At 47.1% G+C, this 20233-nt stretch overlaps 1 protein-coding gene across 2 annotated transcripts in view; it reads left to right on the top strand.

Annotated features, from left to right (window-relative positions):
* The first annotated feature begins 922 nt into the window (after positions 1 to 922).
* Positions 923 to 20233, top strand: part of Tgfbr2 (transforming growth factor beta receptor 2) — a 96657-nt gene continuing 77346 nt past the window's right edge. Inside the window, exon 1 of one of the 2 annotated variants that reach the window (XM_052723505.1) lies at positions 923 to 1474. In XM_052723505.1, coding sequence (XP_052579465.1) covers positions 1381 to 1474 — 94 coding nt within the window. In that variant the 5' untranslated portion in view covers positions 923 to 1380. The remainder of the gene's footprint in view (positions 1475 to 20233) is intronic. The other variant, XM_052723514.1, reaches the window with a different exon arrangement.

Here is a 20233-nt window from a genome sequence, read left to right as displayed (position 1 = left end):
CATAAAATAAGCCTTTAAAAATAAACCAGGTGACATGATTGAAACAGACACCGGATGTGGGTGGACCTCTGGCCTCCACGTGCCCCACACACACATGCACACAGTGCACACGCAGAGCCCGGGTGAAGCAGGGGTTGTCTGTGGAAAACGTGGTCACCCCAGGAAGAAGGGAAACTTGAAGGATGTTGAAGGATGTCTTCCCCACAGCCTTTCTACCTTCAGTCGGATATTTTCTTCCCTCGCTCAATGATCGAAGAGCAATCACTGGACTGCAGGAAGCAGACCCCACCACCAAAGACGCTTTTATTCCTAAGGTTCTGGCCTTACAGGCAACGTCCTGAAAATATCCCCACCGCGATCACATGGGTGACTATTTGGCTTCTTCTAGCAGACCACGCCCAGGAAATGGTCCTTCCAATGGGAGGCTCTACCCAGGTGCTCATTAAAAATGCAGACACTCCCGGCCCAGACCTACTGAACCAGAACCTGCTGCATTTTAGCTGAATTCACAGCCCAAAATGACTAATACGCACATAAAAGTCTGAGACAAACCCCTGGATTTTTGCCTCATAGTGAGAATACAGTCCTTTACAACGTGATCACGCCTGCTTGCACATAAAACTGAAACCAAGCTCTCGTGAAGCAGTGCTTACCGTTATTTTATTAGGGAAAACAATGTGTTTGGGGGTCTGGAGCTACACTTCCGAACTCCCTCCTGGTTCTCAACGAAATTATGAAGGCCCTGGGAGCAATGCCTAGAAGGCGTGGGGGGTGCTTGGTGGGGTATCAAGGAAAGTGGTATGTATAAGCACTTTCTAGCTGGCTTTGCGAAACGTGCGCTTAGTCACTTCTGAGTTTGAACTTGGAGCCGGGACTTCGGGGCGAGGGGGTGGGGGTGTAGTGGGAGAGCTGCAAGGGGGCAGCTGAAAGTTTGCAGAGTCCTCTCAGGGGCCTTGATTGGCGGCAGGAGGAAGGCAAGGGCTGGAAGCTAGAGAAGGCTGGAGCTGGAAGGCTCTCCGGCGGCGAGAGGTCCTGCCCAGCTGTTGGCGAGGAGTTTCCTGTTTCCCTCCCGGCGCCCGGGTAAAGTTGATGAGTGAGTCACTCGCGCGCACCGACCGACGACACCCCCCGCGCGCGCACACGCTCGCCTGGGGGACGGAGCCCCAGCCTTCTGCGCAGCTCTCCTCGGCCGCCGGGGGCCTCCTCCGGGCCTCCAAGCTCCCCGGATCGCCGGCCACATCTGGCCCGCACCTCTGTCCGGCGCGCTCAGGGCGGCCCAGGCACCCTGAGAAGACGAGGAGTAAAGGCGCAGCCCGGGGTCCCCGAGGCTCGGTTCGCGGCGCCCCAGGGGCCGGTCTATGACGAGCGACGGGGGCTACCATGGGTCGGGGGCTGCTCCGGGGCCTGTGGCCGCTGCACATCGTCCTGTGGACGCGCATCGCCAGCACGATCCCGCCGCACGTTCCCAAGTCGGGTGAGTGAGTGACCGTGGCGCGACGCTGGGGGTCCACTAGGGCTCCCCGCTCCTCCTCCAACCCCCAAGGCAGGGATTGACAGTCGGCCGCGGGTCCGGCGAGAAGGCGGAAACGGGAAGTTTGTAGCGGCCCGAGTCCTCCCAGCGGCGGGGATCCGGGGAAGACCTCTCGCGAAGGAGGACAGTTCACTTGCGGGAGACTTGGGGACGCTCTTGACCCCTTTGTGCGCGCACGAAAGGCTAGGGCGGCCGCGAGGGGCCTGCACCCCCCGGAAAGGGAAGTTTAAGAAGTTGGGGCTTGGAGGAGTCGCGGCAGGGGACTGGCCGCCCAGCTGTTGCACACCTGGGCCGCGTACTGTCCTAGACACCCCGACTGAACCAGACTCTCGGTCCCCAATTCTACCACCTCGGGAGAGATTCTGGGCCCGGACTCACTGGATACAAGTTTGAGAAAAGAACTGCTCTCCAAGGGCTGTCATCTATCCCCGCTGGCCTGCCTGCTGGGATGGGGACCCAATGAAGGTGGTCAGCTTGACGGCTGAGAATTATTTACTGCGTGCCTACTTAGTGCTGGACTCCAGAGTCGTGCCTGGAGTTAAAGATCTCAGCAGTTGCCATTCAGTAGAAACACCCAACTTAGGATGCCCACCAGGTCCCATAGCAGGGTGGCAGTTGTGGCAGAAAAGCAGGAACCAGGACTCCTTCCTAAGGACTTGCCTGGGAAGTGCAGAATCGCTGACATTTTAACTCAAAAGTTAGAGTTGTTGCAGCTATTTGTGGTCAGTGCTACTATTTGAGTAAGTCACGTGACTCTGGGCCCCTGTACCTTTGTATATCTCTGTGGTTCCGTTTGTTTAAGTTTGCACTCTTTTCATCATTGGCTTTCCATGCCCTTCTCTGGTGTTTTGGGTGACTAGGAGATGGCCAGGGTCACAGGTGAGGCGATTCTAGGAGTTAAGGATCACAGCAGTGGAGCGGTTCAGACAAAGCACAGCAGCAAACATCCTAACAGGGTTTTAACTCTACACTACAGTTTCTTCAACTCTGCTTGAGTTTTGCTCAGTCTCCATTAAGCTGCAGCCTCTGATGTTACCCTAGCCTCTTAAAAACTGACATGGGTGATTGGAGACTCGGCTCCCTGGATAAGAACATTTGCTGTGCAAGCTTGAGGAGCTGAGTTCAAATCCCCAGCATCCATATACAAAGTTGGGCGTGGTTCCTTGCCACCCCGGTGGTAGTGGGAGAAGCCTGGAGGCCCTTTGGAAATTGATGGATGCCAATCTGGCTCTAGGTTGGGTGAGAAACCCTGACTCAAGGGAATCGTGCGGAGAGCGACAAAGAGGAACACCTCGTATCCTCCTCTATCCCCCACCCACACATGCACATAGACCCTCCCCCAACACACATAAGTACGAAAAATTTTAAAAAGAAACGAAAAGAAAACCCGCTGGATTTAGCTGATGACCATCAGACATGTCAACCCTCTTTTTCTGTGTACGTAAAACATTTGCTTTAGACTGGGAAAGGACAAAACTCAAGAGGCCCCAGTTGAAGTTTTGTTTACAAGATTAAGGTTTGTGATTTTCGAATTCCAGGCTCTGTAGCTCATGAGTCATTTACACACACAGTTTTAAACAATTAGCTGACCGGCCTGCTGGGTCTTTTTAATTTGGGCTTTAAAGTAGTTTTATACAACTGAGACTTTTCACATTTCTATGGAATCGCCATTCCAGAATGTTTGGACAATTCATTTTGAGTTGTACCCATGTGGTCAAAGTTTTCAGAGACGTTTAGAGTTGGATGGCAGCTAGCTCCCAGAGAAAGGCTGCATGGAATTCCACTTGTCTTTTCATTTTCCACACAAGGGAAGGGTGTCGGGATTTCTCTGACATAAGTGGCAAATTGTGAGAACCGTTTTCAAGATAACTTGATGCAAAATAATATGTGAAGGAATGAGAAATTGTTTACAAAGTCTTAGTAAGTCCTTTAAAGAGAAAAATAAAACTCATCTTATGCTTACCAGCCTGCCATGTGAGCAAGCGATTTCAGCACAAGGTATATATAATCATTTTTTTTTTCTTGTGTGTATCTGTGGGTGCTATACATGAGTACTGGAATTGACTGAGCATGCATGCACTTGGGTGCTCATGGGTGTGGGGGCCAAGGGTTGACATCAGGTGACTTCTTCAATGGCTCCACTTCATTCACCGAGGCAGGTTTCTGTGATGGTGCAGGGCCTCTAGCTGAACCCAGAGTGCACTGTGTTGGTTTGTCCTGCTCACCAGCTTGCCTTGGGGACCCTCTGTTTCTGCCTCCTGGGTGCTGGCACTGCAGCTGACCATCCTCCTGGCTGTTTAGGTAGGTGCTGGGGATCTGAACTAAGGTCCCCACACTTGCCTGACAAGGGCTTTATAAGCCACGAAACAGACAAATTTTAATTTAAAAATATTATTGTGTGTGTGTGTGTGTATGACTGCTCTTGTGTTAGAGAAGTCAGAGGACAACGTCGGGAGTTGGTTCTCCCCCTCTACCATGTGAGACCCAAAAACTCAGATCTTGGAGCTTGGCTGAAAACACCTTTACTGGCTGAGCCCTCCTGCAGGCCTCAAAAAATTAAAATGTTTGTTTTTGATGTATTACATTCACACTTGTAAATGCTCAAAAATCAGAAATGACTTTTAGAGGAAAACGAACTCTGGACACGTCAGACCTGGGAAGCTTCAGACCTCAAAAAATATGGTTTTTATTTTTTAGGTGTCTACAGAAGGGTCCTCACAGAGGACTAAACCTTGGTCCCAGTGTCTCAAGGATCACTGGTCTCTGCCAGCTCTTTAAGGACTAACTCACCTTGTCCAGGCCAGGGACCAGAAATCTTTTAGTCCTGAAGTTTAATCTTTGGGCCTACTCCACAGCTACCCCCGCCCCCTCTGCGCAGCCCCCCATATCCCATAAGGTGCATTTTCACCTCCAGGACACTTCCTCTGATGACATCTTATTTTTACCAAGTGACTTTAATGTGGTGCCTCTGTTTTGACTTAGTGCCCCACACTGAGGACTCCTCATTAAATGCCCACCCCTCTGTAGGTCTTCTGGGACATTCACGTCCGTTTCTTCTCCTGTCGTCAACCTGCCTTCTTTACAGTTTTCTTTACATTTGTGAATTTTTATTTTAAAATTCGGTTTTATTTATTTGATCATATGTGACTGTGAGGCCGCTGTGGGTATAGACGTGAGAGTTCACTTAATGCAAGTGCTCACGATGACCAGAAGGTGTTGGATCCCCTGGAGCTGGAGTTACAGGTGGTTGTGAGCCTTCCAATGTAGATGTTGGGAGTGGAATTCAGATTCTCTGCAACACAAGTACGTGCTCTTAACAGCTGAACAAGCTCCCCAGCCCTTGGGAAAGGCTCTGTTTCCTTAACATTAATGGCACCTCATTACTGTTATCTTCCAAAGTGCCTTATTATTCTTCCTTCTCCACAGTATTTATTGAATATCTCCTTCTAAGGCAGCAGTTCTCAAGCAGTGGGTTGTGACCAACCCTTTCACAGGGGTCGCCTAAGGCCATCAGAAAACACAGAGATTTACTTTACTATTCATAACAGTAGCAAAATTACAGTTATGAAGCAGCAAGGAAATAATTTTTATGGTTGGGGGTCACCACAACATGCGGAACTGTATTAAGTGGTCTCAGCATTAGGAAGGTTGAGAACCACGGTTCTAGAGGGATGTTAAGGCCCAGAGGACTCTACCACAAATGAGTGAGACAGACCCATTCTTACTCACTCTCTTTCTTTGAGCTCAAGCCAGCTTTATGTCACAGACAGCACGGGGCACGTCAAGGACTTAAAGCATTGTCGTGTCCTGTTTGGCTTTCTGGTCCCCATACCCCCATCCCTCATGTTCTGCCGAATGCACCGGGAGGGTGTGCACACTGGATAGTTGCTTCTGAGAGCCTCTGCATGTGGTTCTCATTGCCGTGTTCTTCCTTCACTGTCTGTCTGGGTACAGACCAACCCTAGAAGAACAGCAGTCCTCACTCATTCCGCTTTCACAAGCTGGACCAAGTGTGTCTAGCCTGACTTTCTGTTGGAGGGCTGGAGGTAGTAGAGTGAGGGCACACACACTGCCGATCAGGTTTTCTGGAGTTCCAATCCTGCCTCTCCCTCACTGGCCATGCAGCCTGTGAGTCCCCAGCACTCACCTTGTAAAACTGGGATGGTAGACTTGAGGTAGGATGGAATAAAACAGTACTTTCAAGTGCTCAGCCCCATGTTCGTGCCCTACAGATGGCTCTGGTCATTATTAACTCTTCAGTTACACTTGGCAAAGACTTCACTGACCCCCTTCCATCTGACTTTGCATCCTACCAAAGCCTAGAACATGCCAGGCCTCAATTTAGGTGGTTGTTCCTCCATTCATCTCTGCTATGTCTCTCTACTGACCACTTTTTCTCATCTTTAAAGACCTAGCTTGGGCCTCATAAGGAACCCTGCTTCGAATGTGCCAGTTGGTCAAGTTGCCCCCTCCTCCACTCTCTCTCTCTGCTCCTAACAGTCATCTTTGAGTGATTTCCTAGTCCATTGAGCCTTGCAGCCCCTCAAAAGCAAGCAAAGTCTGTCACTCAGAGACCTATCTCCCCCCCCCCCCCCCCCCCAGGCTGACACATCGCTGGCTGATTTCAGGAAGGGCTGAGCTGAGCCCTCCTTCATCCTGCTGGGGAAGTGTGACTGGGGCAAAGCCTTTACCACCCAGGCAGTCCCTGTGTGTTGGGTTTGGTCTTGAATGGTGAGAGCATCTGATCAATGAGGCTTTGGGTCTGGTTTTGCAGCACCTGCGATTGAACCCAGAGCTTTGTGCAGATTCTGTCTCTCTCTAGAGTTGGTATTTTGTCGCAGGGTCTCACGAAGTCACCCCAATCAGCCCAAAGTCCCCTGGGGCAAAGCAGCCCTTGGCCCGCATTGCTTTCCCCTTCAGCCCTTAACAGCCAGGCCCCGGCTGGCTCCAGGCTCAGCCTGGCTGCTTCTTTGCTATATCATTGGTTCCTATATTCTGACCAAAGATAGAAGAAGATGTTTTGACTTCTGACATAGTCTTAAACTGGTATAGAGGCTTCAAAACCATGACACTTTAGAAAAGTTTTCACCTATAAAATATCCTGTGAGTGCCAGATTCTCTCTCTTTCTTTCTCTCTCTCTTTTTTTCTCTAAAAGATTGTAGAAAGGAGACATTAATTGCAAAATATAATGCTGAATTTAAATTCAGGTTTTGTCGTTTTGGGGTGCTGTTCGTTTGCTTGTTTTTGAGACAAGGTTAAACTGTGGCCTAGGTTGGCTTGGAATTTGCTTTATAGCCTAGGCTGATCTCACACTCATAGCAATCCTCCTGTCTCAGCCTCTCACATACTGCCATTACAGGCGTGAGCCCATCTTGAATTGAACTTTTACATTTATTTTTCCACCCAGTCTTCGTGTTTTGGGGTCTGAGCACTGTATCTAAGGGAAGTATTTTCCCCCAACACCAGCTGTCTATCACAGAGCATCCTCGGGATTATTTAGGTCAGATGCAAACCACTAAGGCACTTCAAAATAGGCTGCATGGGACGGTACTTCCTGGCCCCACCTCGGCCTATTCAGCCAAGTGCTGCATAAAAGTTTACCCTAACACCTGGCTGGGTTCCCTGCTCCAGCTCTTATGGATCTTTGGATGGCTGATTCATGGTTTTCGGAACCAGCCGAGCAGATAGATGAGCAGTAGCAGCACAGTGTCCCTGGCCTATTTTGTCCTTCCTCCTCCCTCCCACAGGCGCTGGCGGCCTCTGACGGGGCAGAGGGCGATTGATCACTGTGTTTCTGTGTGGGGTGCTCTGAGGCATTTAGAAAGCTACATAGACACCTGGGCTCACCTTGAAGAACAGTTAGAAAGATGGGTGACATTACTTATTTCATTTCATCATAGGAAGAGACCAAAGATAATTCTTACAATTCTCCGTTTTATAAATGAAGGCTACTCATATTCATTTAACGTGTGTGTGTGTGTGTGTGTGTGTGTGTGTGTGTGTGTGTGTGTAAGTGGGTCTTGGTAGAGAAGATGGTAGGGCCAAAGAGATGTCATATTTGAGAGCAGGGGAACCTTCCCACCTCAGATACCCTCAGTGTGTCGCTCCTGATTGGTTCACATGCTTTTGTGACCTGCCATCTTTTTTTTTTTTATTTCATTTTGTACTTCTCCTTATGCATATCCATTGTACATAGCACTGTTGGTAGAAGGACGTTTTTCATGGAAATATGCATTGTATCTCTTGATGATCTTTGAACCACAGAAAATCAAAACAGGAACAGTGTTTGGCACATGGATACTTTACTGTTCCTGGCCTGACGGTGGCATCATGGTAGTGAGAACCAGGGTAACCGGGGCTTTGATATCCGTAGCAACTCAGTTGCATCATGTTCAATAAAATTAATTGTAAAATTCAAGTTCCAAGCATATAGGACCACCAGATAGGCCCAGGGCTCAAACAGCTGCTACTGATCAAAAGCAGAATAGATTTGACCTGACTTAATGAAGATGGAAACATTGACTTTGGAGGTCCAGCTCACTGAAAGCCTATAGCTGGGTAAGATTCTCTTTTACATAGCAGCTTGATGTAACTTGTTTGACCTAGGTACTCCTTCGCCCCCTTCTCCTCCTCCTTCTCTTGAGTCAAGGTCTCTTGAAGCCCAGACAGTCCTCCGATTCACTATGCAGCTAAGGTTGACCTTGAACTCCTGATCGTCCTGCCTCTAATAACTGAGATTACAGTCATGCTGTATATTATACTCTCGGTTTATGTGGTCTTGGGATAGAATCCAGGGCTTTGTGACTCTAAGCTAGCACTCTACCAAGTGAGCATCCAGATGCCCCCCATAGAGTAACTGTCCCCTGGGCTGCTGTTGACTCAGTCAGCCTCTGGCCTCCTGCCTAGGTTCTTGAGGGGGACCTGGCATCTGTGTGTGCTGTTCCAAGTGCTGGAGCTGTAAACCATCAGAAGGAATTAGCTGCAAGGCAAGAACTTGTGATTGGTGAGATACTACCTGGGAAAGGTCAGGCATGCAGGCTCGCCCTCTCTTATCTGATGGAGTATTTTCTTTCAAATTCTTTCAGCATTGCAATTAAAATATGAGCTTGGTGCATGAGCAAAAGGAACCCATGTCCTCAGGCCATCCCTGGGAGAGGGACACTCTTCAGCTTTCTGACCCTTGCTCTGCTCCTTTAGGATCATGTTTTGGGTTATCTGGATTGCCAAACTTCTTTTCCCCAAACCTACATCTGCACCCTGCAAGAATGCTCGGGTCATTTTGTGAAGGCCTTCCTGGCCTCTGTTTGGACATCTTATACTTTAGAGGGGTAAGAAATGAAGTGAGGGTGGAGGGGGGAGAAGGAGGAGGGAGAGAACTCATTAGAAGACATAGTTGTTTATCTCAATGTCTTGCTTTTAAAAGTTTATTTTTATTTATGTGTACATCTGCATGCTAGTATGCACGTGTGCATGTGGGTGCCTGCGAAGGCCAGAAGAGGGTGTCAGATGCCCTGGAGCTGGAGTCATGTGTGGTTGTGAGCTGCCTAATGTAGGTTCTGAGAACCATATACTTGGGTCCTGTGCAGTAGCAGCCCATGTTCTAACTATTGAGCCATGTCTCCATCTCCTCATGATGGAGCAGGCCACGGAGAGGAAGACAAGATGTCAACCAGGGCTCCCATTTCCAGGGAAAGTCTTTGAGCAAGGAAGCACTTCTAAAGTTCAACTAGGCCCTCCAAACATTAGGGAGTTCTATTTGTCAGTCAAGGTACAAGGTTATGATTCGTTTGGTTCAGCAGTACATTGGTTTGGTTTGTGATTTTACCCATTTTGGTCCATGGCATTCTAATCCTGGGCCTTCTAGTGTCTGGGTGGGCTTGGCATGGCCATATTCCCCTGCAGAAGAATTGGGCAAATGTTACATCTGCTCGCTGCATCCTGTTTTCCTTGAGAAGAGAACATGCCTGTTAATGAAATCCAGGACCCTGGCTGTCTTCTAGGGTGAGGAAAACTGGGCTCGCACAGTCACAGTGTTGTGGCAGGAATGAGGGCTCGTCCACTGGGCTTGTTCTGCTGCAGCAGCTTCCAGAGTTTGCAGCGTCTTGGTTTCATCTCCCCCCATACGGAGATGATTAGCACAGGGCAAATGTGTTTTTCTGTATTATGAGTATTTCATTTGAGCAATCCATTGCTTCTCAAGCATTCTTTAAAACTGGGGATCTTAGGACAGTTTAGAAAAGTAAAACCCTTTCAGCTGCTCCAAGCCACAGGACTGATAAAAGCAGGCTGCTTGAAGAACTGCAGGTTTGGCTGAACACACACAGGTCCGGAGGAAAGCAAGGGGTGGTCCGTATTTTCAACAGATGCCACAGTGGCTCTTCATTGAGTAAAGATCTAAACTGTTTAGAAAGATGGACTCCTTCTGAGGAGGGTCACTCACTAATGCCTTCCTTCACCCCCAAGCTCTGTGGCCTTCTTCCACACAGAGAGATGCAGTTGTTCTGTGCACCTGGTAATAGAAGGATCTGGAATCTTTGTGGACACAGTTACTAACCATGGCAGGAGCTCTCTGAGCTCATCCTATGGACTGGAACATGCTGAGATCTCCCTGTGTGTTAGGGAATACTCAAGGCACTTTGCAATTATAGTCTCTTAGTTAGGTTTCCATTGCTGTGATAAACACCGTGACCATAAGCAATGTGCAGAGGAAAGGGTTTATTTTGCTAATACCTTCCTGTCACAGTTCATCACTGAGGGAAGTCAGGGCAGGAACTCAAGGCTCTTAGGAACCTGGGGACAGGAGCTGATGCAGAGGCCATGGAGGAGTGCTGCTCATTAGCTTGTTCCTCATAGCTGCTCAGCCTTCTTCCTTATAGAACCCAGGACTACTTGCCCAGGGATGGCACCCCCACAGTGAACTGGACCCTCCCACATCAATCCCCAATCAAGAAAATGCACCCCAGGCTTGCCGCAGGACAGTCTGGTGGAGGCATTTTCTCAGTTGAGGCCACCTCTTTCCAAATGACTTCAGCTTGTGTTTCATTGACATAAAAACTAGCTAGCACATGTAGTAAGTCTGTTAGAGGATTTGGTTTGGGGATCTGAACCCACAGTTCTTATGGCATACTGACTCTAGATGGACTCAGTGGATACTAGCAGTTTTCTACCCGTAAGAATTAAGAGAAATAACCATGTCTTCAATATGTTTCTACTGCATCAGCATTTAAAATATAGTATCTTGTTTCATTTCCTTATTGAAATAAAATAATGCCTGATCCATGTACCATGTGTGTCACGCCTGACAGATGGCCTTAAGGTGAACATGCACCCGGCACTGTAAATGCTGAGCTCTAGCTGGATCCTGGAGGAGTTACACACCAGGAACACTGGGTAGCTTTAGTGCGATGGGTGCTGGATTGGGAAGGACTGGGGAAGGGCAAGGCTGTCGTGAGTAGTTGAGGGTACACAAGGTAAACCCAGCAGGATTTGCCATGAAGCATTGTAAAGTTAAATTCATGTCTCTTGCCTGGTAGAAGCCCAGCTCCTGGTCTGGCACTGTGGCTAACAAGTATCATCAATGCAAACAATAATTAAGAAACCTTGCAAAGGTTTTGTTTTCCCAAGTCTGGAGGCAAACCAAAATATTTATATGGTATTACCTACAATGAATTATGAAATGGAAAGACAATTTTATGAATTATTAAGGAATAAATAATCAAGGGGTTAGAGACATGGCTCCAGGACTGCTCTCCCAAAGGAAGAGTTCCCAGGACACACTTTTGACAGCTAACAAGTAACTCCAGCTCCAGGGAAACCTGACGCCCTCTTCTGGCTTCCACAGGTTCTTCATTCACATGAGCATACCCGCACAGACACACATGCATGCACATAAAGTAAAATTAATTTTGAAAAGATAATAAATGGTAAATTCTCATTTGGGTCTTAGAGGAAGGATGGAAGACTTATTTTTTCTTACAATAGAAGATATTACAAGATCATCGGGTAAGATGATCAAAAAACATGCACAAAATATAGGAAAAATATTGAGAAGTTTGTTGAGTCACTAGTGGACAAAAATATTTTTATAAAGATTTCTATTTGTGGCACTTGTAATTTGTATAACACCATGCTAATAATTCTAAATAAATATTCACTCTCACAGCCAAATTTCTATTCTTAATCATGTATTAGTTTCTCAACAGAGTGTCTCTAAAATGTATAAACATCACCTTCCTCAAGACTTGAAGCTATGCCTAATGGTATTGTTCACTCACTGGCTTAGGAGATAGAGTTAAGAATGCCCCCCTCCATCCCCCTACTGCACACATACTGGAGTCTGCACTATGGCATCAGCAAACAAAAGCCTTCTCCTCACCTCCCCCCTCGGGTTCAGCTAAAACCCTTCATCACTTGCCTCACTTTCCAGTCCTGTGCCAAGGAGAAACCAAGTTGGAAATGTGTAATTACCACAAGACCTTGATCTTAAATGAGAGGTAACCCAGAACTGACCCTTATTTTGAGATCAGAGGGACAGACAGCAGGTGGGGACTGAGGCACCAGGCCCAGGAAGGTGTGCGGGCGGACCCGCTAAGTGTTGGCTTCACTGAGGCTTGTTTTTAATTATTTGTGATGAGAATTGGACTAGAAGAGATTTTCTGCTTTTTTTTCTTTTCTTTCCCTTTCTTTTCGTGTGTGTGTGTGTGTGTGTGTGTGTGTGTGTGTGTGTGTATGTGTGTGTGTGTGGAGTGTGCGCATATGCACACACGTGCCAGGGAGTGGGGAACAGGTGCACGCCTATCACAGTGCATATGTGGTGGTTAGAGGCAAACCTAGGAGTCAGTTCTCTCCTTCCACCTGTGCTGTGGGACAGTCTCTCTTGCTTTTACTGCTGCACCACAGAGGTTCCTGGAACTCAGGCCCCAGGCTTGCTAGGTAAATACTTTCCATCTGCTGGGCCATCTCCCTTGCCCAACAGTTTTTTTTTTTTAGACAAACTCTTTAATCGACTTGGAAATTGCCAATTTGGCCTAGGTCCAGGGAGCCTCTCTTTACCTCCCCTGTACTGAAATTACAAGTCTTCACTATGCCTGGCTTTTTAAAAAAAGATTCACTTTTATTATTTTTAGTTACGTGTAGGTGTGTGGGTGTGTGCATGTGAGTGCGGGTACCCATGAGGCCGGAAGCATCAGATCCCCACAGAGTTGGTATTACAGACAACTGTGATCTGCCCAACAACGGGAATCAAACTCAGGTCCTCTCCAAAAATGGTACAGGCTCTTAATTGCTGAGCCATCTCTCCATCCCCCATGCCTGCCTTTCTATACTGCTTCTGGGGACCCAAACTCAGGTCCTTCTGCCTGTGTGCATCACCCACCGGGCTACCTCCCCAGCCCTCTGAAACACGTAATTCTTTATTAATGGAGAAATTTAGCAAAGCTGACTTAGAAAACATGTATTAAATCCTGAACTAATCCAAATATAAAACTACCCAAATCCTCACAGGTCCGACCCACCATTTCCCTGGAGTTTTAAATGTGCAATTATTAAGGAAAAATGTAAAAATGTATTACCAGGGTTATTTTAAGAACCCCTGCTGAGGGTGTGTGAGTGACAGACTGTGGAAACTGTGGGTTCGCTTCAGCTGGAACTCAGGCCTGACTCAAGGCAGCCTCACTTGGTTTGGTGGGAATGTCATTCTCTTCGGTGAGCTACAATGTTTGCTTCTGATCTTCCCTTGAGTGGATAAAATGTCCAAGAAGGTTTTTCCCATGGTAGAAAAATCAAGAAGGACTTCACTTTATCCTGAAGAAGAAGACCCAAGGAGTGTCTATGTGCCTTGGGTAGGAAAGGGAATGTGTGTGGGTATAATTAGTGTTCTGTTGCCCTTCAGAGACTGGTCCATCACTTTCCTTAATGTACTCTTAGAGAAGACAGACAGTGCCATGGCCTGGCAGCTTCTAGACTGCTGTTTTAGGCAGGGAGGAGATACTGAGACCTGTAATTTTGTTTCTGTTTAGTTTGCAGACACTTGTTAGGCACAGGGTATGGATGTGTGTATGTGTGTGTGTGTGTGTGAGAGAGAGAGAGAGAGAGAGAGAGAGAGAGAGAGAGAGAGAGAGAGAGAGAGAGAGAGAGAGAGAGAGGGAGAGGGAGAGGGAGAGGGAGAGGGAGAGGGAGAGGGAGAGGGAGAGGGAGAGGGAAAGAATCTGTGTGCAGGTGCACATGTACATGTCTGTGAAGGCAGGGGACAACCTTGGCTTTCATTCTGCAGGAACCATCCATCCACCTTGTGTTTTTGAGACAGGGTCTCTCACTAGCCTGGTTGGCCAGTGAGTGCCAGGCATCCCCCAGTCTCTACCTCTGCAGTGTTGTATTATAAATGTGTGCCATCTAACGGTTTCTGGGGGTAGAGAGGGTCCATTTTCTTTAAGGGTGTGGCTCCTGGTAGTTCAGCCACACTCCAGTGGATGGCCCCATGCCCAGATGTATATGGAGAACATCAATTGGAGTTGATGGGTTATGAAAATAATTTTGTTAAAAAGAGAGCGTGAAGTTGGGGTATAAGGAGGAGGGGTAGATATGGGAGGAGTTAAGGAGAAGAGTTGGGGTCAATGTGATCAGAATACATTGTCAACGAATTAATCAAAATATATATTTGATAAAAGAAGGAAGCATTAAAAAATGAACAAATAACAAAAGAAACGTAAATGCATACCACCTTGTCCAGTGTTTTATATGGAGCTGAGATACAACTCAGGTCCTCACATTTTTGAGGGAAGTACTTTATCCACATAGCCATCTTTCACCTCCAAATATAGGACTCTCACTTGACCACATATCGTGTTCATGTTTTATTCTCTAGAACCTATATAATGCTTGGAGGAAATGGTCATTTTGATATCATCTGCTTTGCAAAAATACATACAAAGGAAAAGTGAACCACAACCTTTGACTGGCAGTCAGGAATCTCTAAAGTTATGTGGTTCTAGATGGAGGACGAATCTCTCAGCCCATGCTGGGCACTCTTATTTTTATCAGGACCATTGTTAGAAAAACTTCTGTGGTCATCATTCACAGGGCCATTCTCACGACCTGCTTTTCCCTTCTGGAGGGCAGGGCCAGTCTGTGTGCAGTCCCGTTTCCCTGTCCCCTCCAGCTGTGGCCTTGCTTGTTCTCCATCCTCCCGCAGCCTCCTCCCTCCCATGAATTCATGGGTCAAGAGCCCCAATCTCGAGCCCCAGGGCTTCGGCATTGAACATAGTAGGTGTCTGTTTCTTATTGCTGGTGGCAACTAAAGATTTTTCTGATACTCACTGTTTCTTGCAGTCCAGCAGAGTGGCGTCCCTGGGAACCTTGAGCCCTTCCCCCACACCTACAGCCTCGGAGTTTGCATTTGTCAGGACCCCCAAAAAGCATTTACCAAGAAGGGTCTACTTCTCTGCTATGATTTCAGTGGGTCCCCACAGGCTGGATCTGCCACTCAGGAATGGGAGGATTCTCAGGGGAGCTGCCCCAGTGTCACCAACATCTTGTGTCACAAAGCTTGTACCCAGCACACTAAGCTTTGGCAGGGGACTGTGCTCTGGCTAGCCGCCAGTCAACCAAGGCAGTTTCCGTCACGGCAACCTCCCTAAGCTTTTCAGCCACCAATGCCCATCTCACCCAAGGATCTGATTCTCTGTGAAACACACACCATTAGTCATGTCTCCATCAAAGTCTGCCTTGACACATGCAGGCTTTAATCCCTGGGCTCTTTGTACCACTGCATCCCTTAAAATGTGTGGCTTCGTCCTCCATGCTCAGTGCCAAGTATGTGCATGCCCAACAAATTAACACATTCATGACAGTTATTTGGGGGGTTCTCCTCAATCTCTCAATGTTGTTACTTTTGAAATTTTTTTTTACACAATTTGTATAATAAGTATCTTCTCTTTACATGTTTATTATTTATTTATTTTGCTTGCACATGGGGGAGAGAAGAGGCCTGTCATGGAGAGCATGTGGAGGGGAGAGAACACTCATGAGAGTGAGTTCTCTCCTACCATGTGGGCCCCAGGGACCAAACTCAGGTCTTCAGGCTTGGTGGCGTGGCGGGCGAGCACCTTCACCCACTGGGCCCTCTCAGCAGCCCATCCCCCATCCTTGTCCAATCTTCCTCTTTTGTTTTGAGGAACTCAATTTGCTGAAGCTCAGAAAGGACCCACTAGACTTTTCCCAACGCTGGGCATTGACTTTAAGCTGCTCTGAGTGTCCCCCCTCGGACTGGCTTCTGCAGTTTACTGAATCCTAAGGCAGTTTTTAAACCCTGGCTACTTTCATCTTCTAGAATTCTCAGTTCCTGTTAGTGATTAACACCCCTAAGTAATACTGTAACAACACACAGTTCTCAAGACTAAGTTTCTGACCTTTCCAATTGTTTTCTCACGTTTTTTTTCAGTCCTTTGCCATCTGAACTGTACTTGGCATAGAGGAAAAAAGAAGAAAACATTTCCACTGCCTTCTGTGTCTCATGCTGCTTCCTGTTGCATCAAAGCGCAACCTCTTCATCAGACTGACTTGCGCTCCTTAGTGTCTGGACCCCTTTAGTGAGACGTTTGTTTACAGCAGAAACCTGGTGGTGTGAATGCAGGGCTGCTTGCTTTCAGTTTTACTCTCCAGCTGGGCGGCCACAGCACCAACTGTCTGTCACTGAAGACTCTTCTCATGGGCTTCTCCTTCGTCACCCTTGATTGTCTCTAATCAGTCCACACACATTTGTGTCAGTTGAATCTCCCTTGGCCAAGCCTTCTGTGGGTTCTCTCCCTGAATCCTCACACATATGTGAGGCATGTGGGAGGGTACACATGTGTGAGGTGACCACAGGACTTCCCTTCCCCATTGAGGTCAGACACTTCTTCTGTGTGCCTGGTGCACACACTAGACAGTGCCTTGCAGATCCATTTCATGAGAACATGCATGGATCGGACCGGGTCTCTCTCATAGCCCATTCTACTATTGCATACTTCATGCCCTGGCTCCTATTTAACTAATTAATTATTTTTTGGTGTGCGTTTATGATATCTATGAGGATATACATTTGTGTGTATATTCACGGTATGTGTGAGGGTACATGTGTGGGATTGGGGATGTGTCTATGGTATATGTGAGGGAACACATGTATGTGTGTGTGCATGGGTTTTCCTGGTATGTGTGAGGGTGTGTGTGTGCGTTTCGCTTGGGCACACTAGAGAACAACTGGACAACTTCGGGTATCATTTCTTAGATGCTATCAGCTCTTTTTTTTTAATAATTAAAACTTTATTGAAAAGAACTTTCAAATGAAAAGCATTACTCAGTGAGATTAGCCAGACCCAAAGTTTATGCATCTCACTGAACTTCTGTAGATCTCTTCTCTAGGGCCTGATTTTGCCAAATAGACTGGCCTGCCTGGCCAGAGCCTCACATGTCTGCCTGTCTCCATATCCTCGCAGGGAGTTGTCCATGGAGGTCACTGATGGTTGTGAGCCACCATGTGGGTGCTGGGAATCCAACCCAGACCCTCTGCAGGAGCAACAAGTGCTCTTCTTAACCATTGAGCCACCTCTCCAGCCCCTGGGCCACATTTGAACTCCTGTGAGCTCATTTAAATGCCCATCTTCCTCTCGCTCACTGCCTCTCTTGGAAGCTCATTCACATGACCACTCACCAACCTTTGGTGTACGCCTTCTCACTTCACGATTAGACTGAAAACTCTCCAAGGGAGCCGCTATCCACGTCTGAGTCTCCCCACTCCGTAGCGAGTGTTCTCAGTACGCATGCTCATTTGTGTGCTGTGTTACTTGCTACTCTCAATTCACTGCTTACAAAGGCAAAGGAGCAGGCTTGTGAGCCTAGAATATGTGCCTTCTTGTTATCAACCATTACTGTCAGAGCTCTGCTACCTATAGCTACAGTGTGCTTCATAGCATTCCGGGCTTGGAGCGAGTCTGGAATGATCCACGCTGTTGCTGTCTACAGTGTAACCTCCAGTCTTTCATTCTGTGAGTCTGAGGGTGCTGCCCTGCGTGGAGGGGGGGTGTTTAAGGCTTGTTATTATTTCATACATTGCATTTGTCTTTGACATATTTATTCTCTTGTCCATCGTTTCAGACAATATGATTCTGGATGCTCACGGAACTCATAAAGTCAATAGCCATATTGTTTAGGACAAATACTGGCCCCTGCTACCTTCCTTTGTATGGACTGTGTGTTGTCTTCTGCCACTGGGATTGTTGAAGAAGGGATGGGAAACTGTTGAGGAAGAAGAGGGAGTTAGAAGATTTCCTGTCTGAAAGTGTACAAGTGTCCTTGCCACAAAGGCGACCCTTTCTGGAAAGCCCTGTTAGAATGACACATTTAGAACAACTGAGTATGAAGCCTCCTAGTCCTATGCATGGTTAACAGGAACAAGCCGGGAGGGTGTTCTGGGAAGCCCTTAACCCTCTCTTCCACCACGGTGTTCTCAGCTCCATAAGGCAACACGAGTGCACACGCAGCCTGGGCACCAGGACCTGTGTGTTTCCTGCTCTGCCTGCAGGCAGAGCATCACCCAGTTCCATCTGGGTCATCCCTGTGATGGTCCCTCTCTGAGGAAGGCCTGGAGTAGCCACTGACATCATTACATCCCTCAGGCTTTGTGTGAGTTAGTTTTTCTCACCACTGTGACAAAAGTACTACACAGAAGCAACTTGAAAGTAAATAGATCCTTTAGTTTGGGTCCGTTGTAATTAGGAAGGCATGGAACAGAGGCCATGGCCACTCTGGCAGGGAGCCTATAGCAGGACTTGTTCACATCTTGAAAAGATATGGACAAAAGGACAAGGGGGCAGACTGCTCAAGCCAGAGCCAAAAGCAGCTGCCACCTGCAAGGCTTTCCCCCTGTGACTTATTCTGCTAAGGTGGCTATGGTCTGGAAGATTTCACAACCTCCCCAAACAGCGCCACCATCTGGAGATACAGTGTTCAAACATGAGCCTATGGGGGACACTCCATATTCAGAGCAAACAACAGGTGTGTAGGTGGAGGTTTCTCTGTCCAGCCAGCAACTCCCAAATACCCAGCAGCCACTTCCCAAATAATTGACTCAGAGACTTAATATTACTTACAGATGTTTGGCCAATAGCTCAGGCTCATTACTAGTTAGCTCTTACATTTCCATTAACCCATTTCTATTAATCCTTGTTTCGTCACATGGCCCATGGCTTACCTGTTCTTTCACATCTCGCTTCTTGGGCGATTCACAGCATCTGCCCTGACTCTGCCCTTCTTCATCTACCTCTTTAGTTTGAATATATTGCCTAACCTTATTCTGCCTGACTATTGGCCAAAGCAGCTTTATTTATCAACCAATGAGAGCAACACATATTCACAGCACACAGAAAGACCATCCTACAGCAGCAGGTGTGCACCACCTGAGCTTTTACCCACTCTGTGAAGTCAGAGGAAAGGAAAGACAAGTTTGTATCCTTAGTCTTAATAGTCTGACACTTTTCAGAAATGGTTGAGAGACAAGACTCTTAATTTGACACTCTGTTGGTTAGCTTTTTAAACTGCTGAAAACGTTTGTCTTTCAAGATTTTAATGATGGTTTTGGCGAGGGTGCTTGTGGCCATCATATAATCACTTACACTGTTCTGGACATTACTAGGCATTTTCACAAACTAAGAGAGTCACCTCTCACTCACTTACTAATGAGATGCCTGGAGAGTCCCCAGGGCACAAAAGGACACCCAGTTTCTTTTTAATAATGATTACTTTTGTTATTTTACAATTTCACAATGCATATAATGTGTTCTGACTACTTCCTCTTTCCGTCTCTCTCTAATCTCCCCCCCTGCACCCTTCCCTATCCCACCAGTACGTGACTTGGTTTTGTGACCCATCAGATAAGCAGGGCCACCCGTGTGACAGTTGAGTTGTTGGCATCCAGTTTCTTAACAGTTCAATGTTATCTTCTTGAATCACAACTATAACTTTAGCTCCCATGAACCAAGTCCCATTTGTTTTGTCTCTGCCAATGTTTAATAACAACTTCCCTTTCCACATCCTCTTTTTCTTTTGGTGTACATATGTATGTGTTGCATGTATGTGTATGTTGTTCATCTATGTGTGTGAGAGAGTGAGTGTGTATATGAGTGTGTTGTGTGTGTGTGTGGTGTGTGTGTGAGAGAGAGAGAGAGAAAGAGAGAGAGAGAGAGAGAGAGAGAGAGAGAGAGAGAGAGAGAGAGAGAGAGAGAATGCATGAGGAGACCAGAAGTCAATGTTGAATGTCTCTTTCTATTGCTCACTCTCTCCTCTATTACTATTATTATTGTAGAAAAAGTCTCTCTCTGAACTTGGAACTCATCAATTAGGTGAGACTTGCTGGTCAGCAAACCCCAGGGATCCTCCTATCTCTACCCTCCCAGTGATGGGATTGTAAAGAAGCACTGCCATGCCCAGCCTTTTTATTTGACTGCTGTGAATCTGAGCTCAGGTCATCTTGCTGACATGCAGACACTTTATTAACTGGGTCATCTTCCCATCCCTTGCAACTCTTTGTATATAAAAAACAACTGGCCTAGGTATTCAGTATCTATGTGAGTCATGCTTTGCCAATCAAAACATCTCTGTTCTCTGAATATTTCTTCAGATGTTCATCTTTTACAAGTTCTGGGAAGGGAAATGAAAAACAATATGCAGCC

Source organism: Peromyscus californicus, unplaced genomic scaffold (assembly GCF_007827085.1).
Source record: "Peromyscus californicus insignis strain IS unplaced genomic scaffold, ASM782708v3 Scaffold_11__1_contigs__length_118956290, whole genome shotgun sequence".
Classification (NCBI taxonomy): Eukaryota; Metazoa; Chordata; class Mammalia; order Rodentia; family Cricetidae; genus Peromyscus; species Peromyscus californicus.
Note: the sequence above shows the minus strand (reverse complement) of the source record. Positions and strands in the feature narration are given on the sequence as shown.